The 9,347-nt window shown below is 34.3% G+C and overlaps 1 protein-coding gene across 1 annotated transcript; it reads right to left on the bottom strand.

Annotated features, from left to right (window-relative positions):
* Positions 1-1,995: 1,995 nt before the first annotated feature.
* On the bottom strand, positions 1,996-5,543 carry LOC107004546 (ADP,ATP carrier protein, mitochondrial-like). The gene is made up of 4 exons (XM_015202778.2): positions 5,351-5,543; positions 3,431-3,941; positions 2,945-3,316; positions 1,996-2,576 (listed from the first exon to the last, which is right to left on the bottom strand). The coding sequence occupies exons 2-4, from the start codon at positions 3,920-3,922 to the stop codon at positions 2,280-2,282; spliced, it is 1,161 nt and encodes a 386-aa protein (XP_015058264.1). The 5' UTR covers positions 3,923-3,941; positions 5,351-5,543; the 3' UTR covers positions 1,996-2,279.
* Positions 5,544-9,347: the final 3,804 nt, after the last annotated feature.

Below are 9,347 nucleotides of genomic sequence, written 5' to 3'. Positions count from 1 at the left end.
TCTTTCAACATTGAAACCGTGATCAATACACCATTGATAGCACGTACCTTGTTCAAGTTGTTAGAAGAGTGACCAAAATATGTTGTGAAAGTAATGACCCATATGATTCCTCAAAATACCTCCACCACCGGCAATTCCGCAATTGCCCTTAGAGCAACAGTCAATATTAAGCTTGTGTTCTCCGTAATTAGGCTTACTCCATTGATATAAACCTTATGCTTGATATCCGACATATGCTTTGGAATTTTGTGGGAAGTGAGGATCAAATGAATGTGGTATGTAGCTTGAAGAATAATGTTGCCAGACAAAATTTATAAGTGCATCTATGTTTCCATAATTCCCAGCAAATCACACAAGGAAGGCATGCACTTTGTTGGTATATTTAATACTCCACCATCTCATAAGAATGCTATCAGAATTAGGCCAGAGCAGTCCTTCAAAAAATTTCCAAACTCCTCATTCATTCCATTGTGACAACAAAAACATTTGGAGTGGGAAAATCCTGTAAGAATTTTAATAAGCTGGGCAGGAATATTAGCAGAGATCAAAAAAGTGGATTTTTTCTTAGTAACCATTTGACCAGAAACTTGCTCATAGGTATCCAACTTCTTAATCATCATAGCAATAGAAAGAAGATCACCAAAAGAGAAAAGAATTGATAACTACTGACTCAGATTTGAGGAATGGGATGCATTCACTAAGGTTGTGGGGAAGGACTACTATGAGATTACAGGAGCTGCCACGTGAAATTTGGGTAAGTTTTGTTATGGCTCATCTTCACTGCAGAACGCAAGTGATGTTATGTTCTCTTCACTGCTGTGTTGTGGCATGTCTTTGTGCTCAGTTAGAGGTTGTGGGTGCTATTAAGTGAAACCGTAAAAAATATGTGTTAATAATGAGATTTTTTGGTACAACAACACTAAAAAAGTCTTAAGTACCCATCCTAAAACCATTGAGCCAACTATATGATTTATTCATTGGGTGCTCCATGTTAATTTTATACAAATACCTATCGATTTTTACATAGATATATATATTTCGTAACAAAGTTAATGAGTGTTCGAGCACCCGGCGGACACCATGTGGGTCCGCCCCTGTAGCTCAGTGAACAAGGGTGATTAATGCTGTTACAAATGGGGAAAACAATCATAGGGCTTATGCTAAGAGTTATGTCTCATTTTCTTTTCATTAGCTATTTTGTATTTTGCTGTTTGTTGTTTGATTACATGAACAATCTATTTGTAATTAGTTGCTTTGTTCATCAATACAAAGCTTAATTTGTTACATTATTTATTTTTAAACTCTCCTTTCATGCTTACTACTTGGATTGTATTCCTCTTGACAGAAACAAATGTTTTAAACCATATGTAGGCACTAATTTATGCACATTCGCTTTATTTATCTATAATAATTTTCTTTATATTTATCAGAAAAAAATTCATGACATCTTCACTAGTTCAATAAGAAATACTACCAAGAGTGACTTTTCATTAGAAAATGCAACTTTACTGTAGTGAACAAAATTCAGATTTTTTTTGTGTTTTATGGTTATTCCTATTTAGAAACTGTGAATTAGACAATGTTTTATGCATATTTATGTTGTTTCTAAATTATTTTCTTAGAAAAAAAATCGTATATGGGTTGTGGAGTTTTTAGCTAAGATCATATCTGAAATATGACTTAAACCTAAAGTACATCCTTTATTATATAAGTGAAAAAATTCTAAATTATTTTCTTAGAAAAAAATCGTAAATGGGTTGTGGAGTTTTTGGCTAAAATCATATCTGAAGTATGACTTAAACCTAAAGAACATCCTTTATTATATAAGTGGAAAAAAAAACATGCTTACGCTATCTAAAATATTGCAAGTTTCATCCTTCTATTTAATTTTTTAAGAAACTTATGCCACAGCAAAAAAAAAAATGTGTCAAGTTTAATAAAAAAAGGAAATGTACGCATGCTTAATATTGTATACCACACTTAAAATAACACAAGTACCAAACTGATCCCGTATTTGATTTTATCAAAAGATTCATTCAGAATCTGTAAGCTCTGCAATTGAAATAAGGTCTGCCCAAACAAAACAGTAATAACCCTTCAACAAGGGAAACGAGTGTGGGGTTTTTAAGCTTTGACCCACTCTAAGATTTTTCGAATTATTACAAAAAAAAGGCAAAAGGAAAAATGATAAATAATCGTCTCCCCAACTGAATACTCAAATGTAACACCAAAAAGATTTTCATCACCATCTAAATTCTAAAGGATGTTACGAGGCTGACTTATGCACCACCAGATCCGTATTTCTTTCCCAAAACAAGAACCTGAAGCTTGTCATATCCAGCCAACACACCAGCACCAGCAACAGCTCGGAGGATGTTAGCACCAGCACCCTTGAACAGAGATTTGGGACCCTCATTCTTAACAATCTGGGAGAACGCATCAAGCGAGCTCTTGTACTTCACCGCCTCACCAGATGTCATCATCATTCTTCTTCTTACTGTATCAATGGGGTAAGAAGCAAGACCAGCACCATTGGTGATGAGCCAACCAAGAGCAAAGCTAGCAAAGAAACTATCCTGTATACAGCACCATAACAAGGGTCAGACACTATAGTTTTTTTATATTAATACATTTATTTATCCATATCCATATTAACTTCCCACGAGAAAATCAATTACAATTATCTATTTTCTAGCAAACAAATCAAGGAAGATGAAAAATTAGCAGAAATTGACATTATTTAATGACAAATACTGAATTCTTATCACTCTCCCACAGCAAGCTCTAAACCTCGTCTTCTCCAACACGAAAACATTGATGCATTTATACAGCCAACAAAATGGTAAAGACTAACAACATTTTGGTAAGACACAGCAGAGATAACATCCAGAGAAGTATAAAGACATGAAAAAGCAGAGCAAAGCAAACATATAAAAACACTAACCTGCAGGTTTCCTGTCAAGAGGACAGGCTTCAAGGAGTCGTACATTCCAAAGTACAAACCACGGTAAACAATGATACCAACACATGAAATGTTGAATCCACGGTATAGACCAGCAATTCCATCAGATTTGAGTGTCTTCCTGTAGACATCAACCAAACCATTGAACTGCCTCTCACCTCCCTTCTTTGAAGCCTTGGCATCATTAGCAAGACGGGTACGAGCATAGTCCAAGGAGTAGACAAAGAACAAAGAGGAAGCACCAGCAGCACCTCCTGATGCAAGGTTTCCAGCAAACCACTTCCAGTAGCCATCACGGTCCTTCTTGAAGTTGAAGAGTCTCTTGAAGTAGTCCTTAAATGCAAAGTTCAGGGCCTGTGGAGCAGAGCATCAGTCAGTCAACGCTCGACTTAAACAAACAGAACAATAAGTGAGCATGTATCTTTGATGCATAAATTTCATCCCTCAAAATGAAGACAAATGGTAAACCTGAGTGGGGAAATAACGGATAACATTAGCAGTGTTTCCTCTCCATAAAGACCCAAAACCTTCTTCCTTAATTGTCCTCCCGAAACAATCGCCAATTCCCTTGTATGGTTCTGACAGCCTACCAGCCTTGAGCATCTCATCTTGATTTTGGATCAATAGTTTCACACGCTCAATAGGCGCAGCAGCGGTCTTTGATACAGCAGCAGAAACTCCACCCATGAGAAAGTCAGTGGCAAAAGCTGCAAATCCTTTCTCTTGAGGAGCCTGCACAAACACAGGTGAGGCATTTGAGGTGATCAATGATAGATCCTGAGTGGCTTGGCCTCTCTGCAGAGCAGCATTGGAGTAGTTGCCATAAGCAAAATGCCTCTGGTAGATAGCAGGCTGAACGCCCCCATAGCGAGCATGGACATCTTGGGATAGACTAGAGCGCAAGTGCAGCTGGTTAGCTGCCTTCTGGAAAACAGTTGGATGCTGATTCATATCTGTCATTGCAACGTTTAAAAAAGTCCTGCACAGATTGAGCATGAATCAGATCTCTATACTTAAGCCCAACATTGACAAAATAAGTCCATAAATCCAGCAAAGAACAAAAAAATTGCTGCCATAAGCACTAGGAGTTCTCACCATTCATCTACTGATCTGCACACTAAACAATTAAGACCATCTATCTACTCACAATATATACATACCCCAACAACAAACTTAAAAACATTACTAAACCAGTTAAACATGGTATTCTCACATTCAACCGCCATTTGAAATGGCAATTCTGTTGCTGCATTAGAAATGTCAACAGCTAACACTTTTATTATCTCTACATAGCAATTAAATTGGGCAAAACTTTAACTCAAAATTTTAGGTTTAAAGTCTCAAGATAAATCTTGTTCAAGTAAGATCTCAAAATATTTTAGGAGCTCAACCAACCAACTTCACACCAAAAGCATAACTTTCACAATTAGCAAGAGCTCAAAAAATAAACAAGAATTAGATTTACATTTTTTGCATTGCATCAATTCCAATTTCATTAGCTAATTTAGATAACAAACAAACCACCATAACAATTTTAGATTAACATTCAATATCTTGTACACAGTACTAACAGTATGCATAGCATACTGGCAGTGATTGAGTCTTATAATCATACAACATAAGACAAATCTAATATATATAGATAGACAGATTCCCCTGATTCAACTTCAATGCTAAGTTCGCATATGAATCAACTCACAATTCATTAATAAAATTACTCTCTCTGCCCCAAATTTAAGTTGATAGTACCTCCTTTCTTGTCTGTCAAATTTCTCATAATACAAAACAATTTAACTCTCATATTACCAATTAGATTAGTTATAGCCACAAACACATATACATAGCTTGTTTTAGATCAGATGTTTCAAAAATTATTCTTTCTTGGACTCAGTGACTAGTCAACCCTAGTCAACTACAATCACATAAACTGAGGGACTTTATAAAGTACTACAACCAGCAATTCTATACTACGTTTAGTTAAAAAAAACTAGTTAAAATTACTAGACGTTTGCCCATGGAGCAGCATAATGAATGAACATAGCAATACTATAACTCATTGACCAGATCTGCCCACTCAACAGTCAAAATACTCATCCACAACTAATAAAAACATCGAAAAACACAAATACGATTGGATCCATTAAACTAAATCACATTTCTAGCAAAAACAAAAGCAGATCTCCGTAACACCTTCAAAACTACTCAGAAATGAACCGCACTAAAGTTACGAAACAGAACAATCACTATATATTACAGATCTAATCAGAAAACAGCTAAAAACAGTAAAATGAATACATACACATAAGCAAAACGGAGATAAAAAATCTGAAAAAATGAATAAAACTAAACGATCTATATTTAGACATTAGAGAAAGAGAGAAATTGTACCTTCGTTCGACTCGCCTCGTGTAGAGGAGAAGAACGAGGAGATGATGATGAGAAAGAGGGGTGAAAGGAGTTGAAACGGCGAATGCAATACTGCTATATATATTGGTTTTATTGGGACTTATTTTAGCGAATATTTTTGTAGGAATTTGACTTTTAATCCCTACTTCGCGGGCGCCCAACAATTTGTATTTAGCCACTTCGTCCAATTTTCCAAATCTTACAAACGTTTAAAAGTAGAGCTGTCAATATGGGCTAGCCCACTCTATTTGTGTTAATTCATATAGGCTTTGATATTTTACGGGTTAGGTTGGATTAGTTCATTTTTGGCATGGACCAAAAAATGGTCGATCCAACCCACAAGTTACAGGCTTGAAGGGTCAGTCCACTTTTTAAAAAAATTATATTTTTTTATAATTATTAAATTAATTTTAAATTATAATTTAGAATATCATCATAAATATCGATAAAACAATATATAATGATGTTAATGTTAATACTTGTTAATCAAATCAAAATAAAATTATTTTTATAATATTTATAGGGATAATTTCAGAGACCTCCATGTTTCGCTCTATAACACTCACCTCCCTTTTGGTTTACGATATTACGTCTACCTCCCTTATTTTCATTTACTTGTAACCATTCTTTAAACCTATTTAAAATAAATATAAATTAATATAGATTTGAAAATTGCTCCAGGTTTCATTCAGAATTTGTATAATATAATTTTTATATATAACTATTTACACTTATGATGTTTGTAATTAGATAAATTTAATTTTATAAAAATAACTTAATTATATAAATATACCCGCAAATTATGCAAAGAGGCTGCTTAAACTGTAGTTACAATCCATAAATATGCAAACTATAACTATTAAACATAATTAAGTTTATTATAATAACAAATTTGCAAAAGCTCCTAAAAATTTCATTCATAATCCATAACTACAAAAGAAAGAAAATAAGAATAAGGTTCTTTGTCACGACCCAATCAAGGATCATGACCGCGTCAAGGGGGAGAACCCCAAAGCAAGCCTTATCAGGATTTTACAGAAAATTGGGCAGAGTTTCCTTTGTTTTTATGCCTATCCTGAACTTTTCCTGTCTTACAAATTCATAACCCAACTAATAACAACTGTAGACCACAAAATAATATCCATCAATGATCTAATTGTCACGCAATAAAACTAATTCATCTCCAACTATAAAAAAGAGGTTCAAACTAGTCACTTGACTATAATTTGAAAGAATATCATGACTCTAAATAAGAACTGACAAATGGAGCGACTCTAAGAGTTTAAGGAAACTAAATAAACATAGCAAATCAAATGGTCTCTTTCCACATGAAGCAATGCGAGACTCACCAGATGCAACCAAATCTTATTCTCTAGTTAAATAAATGTTGGGGTTTAGCAAGTGTGAATGGGAAAAGAAAAGAGAGAATATGAAAAGTGAGGGAACTACTTTAGAGGGAAAATGAAAAATCATTTGCAAAGTGCAAATGAAAAGTCATTTCTCCCATATCGGCAAAACAAAGGGAAATTGTTATCCTTATATAAGCAAACACTTCCATTACTTCTTAAAGAGCTAAGAAGAAGATGCCCCCTCGCGCCGTCGTCGTCGCTCGGCCTCGACTTCGGCTTTTTGGATTTTGATGTGATTGATTGATAAATTTTTTTGACAAAATTTATTTAATCAATTTTTGTTAAATCAAATAAATCCTGTTAATATCATCTCTTATAAATTTGCGGGTAACGGTAACATTTTGAAAAGTTGTTACTCTTTCCGCAAAGTCGTTACTTTCCAAAAAGTCGTTATTTTCCTAACAGACACATTTTTCCGAAAAGTTGTTATTTTTTTCAAAAGACACAACTTTCTGGAATAAACGGGTCTGAACAGACACGTTTCTTGCTGAAAATGGCTATAAAAGGAAGTCCATTTTTTATTTTTTAAACACTAAAAATTTTCCTTCTCTGCATTTATTATTCTCTCAAATAGAACCAAAGTGTAGATCGACTGAGTCTGTGTGACTTGTTGCTGTTCTCAAGTTCGCTGAACTTAAAGAAATTTGAAGTACCGCTATTTCTTTAACATGTTTAATATGTTTTATCTTGAGAGAAATTAATCCATAACCTTGGGTACAGTGAGGGGATTAATTTTCTTAAGGACACACAGTAGTTTCTGTGGACTCGGATTACTTCTTGTATTTTATATTTTTCTGCTTCATCTTATTTCTGTTTCTGTTTATTAACCTTATAAATACAGGTTACTATAAGAATAACAATCTTAAGAAATTTAACAGTTTCTGTATTTGAGGGATCTGGAGATTAAAACCTTTATGGTTTCCTACTCCGCTTGAATTTTTAAAATTCATTCGATTAACGATTAAAAGAACATAAAAATTTTATCGTTAAATCAGAAACAATTTGTGTAAAGATTTGTTCTTTACTGTTAGTATTTCAAATACTTAACTTATCTGCCATTTGTGACAGAAAAAGAATGACTAATTCAAGTCAAACAAATGCTGGAACAGTAAGTGCTGCAACAACATCGGTTGCACATAATCGTTCAAATACTGCCTTAGAGCCGGCTGGGAAACCTACAAAGTTTTCTGGAGTCGACTTTAAGAGATGGCAGCAAAAGATGTTCTTCTATCTCACTATGTTGAGTCTGCAGAAGTTCATTAATGAGAATGTTCCTGTTATGTCAGATGAAACTCCGGCTGATGAACGATTCTTGGTAACAGAAGCATGGACACACTCAGATTTTTTGTGTAAAAATTATATTTTGAGTGGTCTGCAAGATGATCTGTACAATGTGTACAACAATCCCAAAACCTCAAAAGAACTCTGGGATGCTTTAGAAAAGAAGTACAAAACTTTTATGCTGGAATGAAGAAATTCATTGTGGCAAAGTTTCTGGACTATAAGATGATAGACAGTAAGACTGTCGTCACCCAAGTTCAAGAATTGCAGGTCATAATCCATGATCTCCTTGCTGAAGGTATAAATTTATTTAATGCCTATGTTAGAAATATTAAGTTTTCCCTTAATACTCACATAATCCTTAATGTAGGATTGATTGTGAATGATGCTTTTCAAGTGGCTGCAATTATTGAAAAGTTACATCCATAATAGAAGGACTTCAAAAATTACTTGAAACACAAACGCAAGGAGATGACTGTTGAAGATCTCATATTAAGGTTGAGAATTGAAGAGGATAATAAGGCTGCAGAAAAGAGGTCACGTGGTAATTCAGCAATATCTGGAGTAAATTTTGTTGAAGAAGATCCCACAAAATTAAAGAAAAGAAAGAAAGCATCTGGTCCAAAAAGCAATCCTCCTAAGAAGAAATTCAATGGAAACTGCTTTAATTGTGGTAAACATGGTCATAGGGCTAATGAATGCCGGGGTCCAAAGAAGGACAAGAAAAAGAAGGATCAAGCAAATTTGGCTGAATCCAAAGGAGAAATGGACGATCTCTGTGCAATGCTTTCAGAATGTAACTTGGTTGGAAATCCAAGAAAATGGTGGATATATTTTGGTGCCTCATGCCATATTTGTGCCAACAAAGAATTATTTTCATCATATACTCCAGCACTTACAGATGAAAAATTGTTTATGGCAAACTCCGTTGTTGCAAAGGTGGAAGGAACTGGCAAAGTCTTATTAAAGATGACATCAGGCAAGGTGGTGACTTTGAATAGGGTCTCATATGTTCCAGAATTGAGAAAAAATTTAGTTTCAATTCCAGATCTGACCAAGAATGAATTTAAATGTGTATTTGTTTCTGATAAAGTAGTAGTAAGCAAAAATGATATGTATGTAGGAAAAGGCTACCTTAGTGATTGCCTTTTCAAATTCAATGTAATTGCAGTTGATATGAATAAAGATTTTGCTTCTTCTTACTTGCTTTAGTCTAAATGTTTATGGCAAGAACGTTTGGGACACGTTAATAACAAAACCTTGCGAAAACTGATTAACTTAAATATTTT

Source organism: Solanum pennellii, chromosome 11, assembly GCF_001406875.1.
Source record: "Solanum pennellii chromosome 11, SPENNV200".
NCBI classification, from domain to species: Eukaryota; Viridiplantae; Streptophyta; class Magnoliopsida; order Solanales; family Solanaceae; genus Solanum; species Solanum pennellii.
The sequence above is the reverse complement of the archived record's forward strand: the minus strand, read 5'-3'. Positions and strand labels throughout refer to the sequence as shown.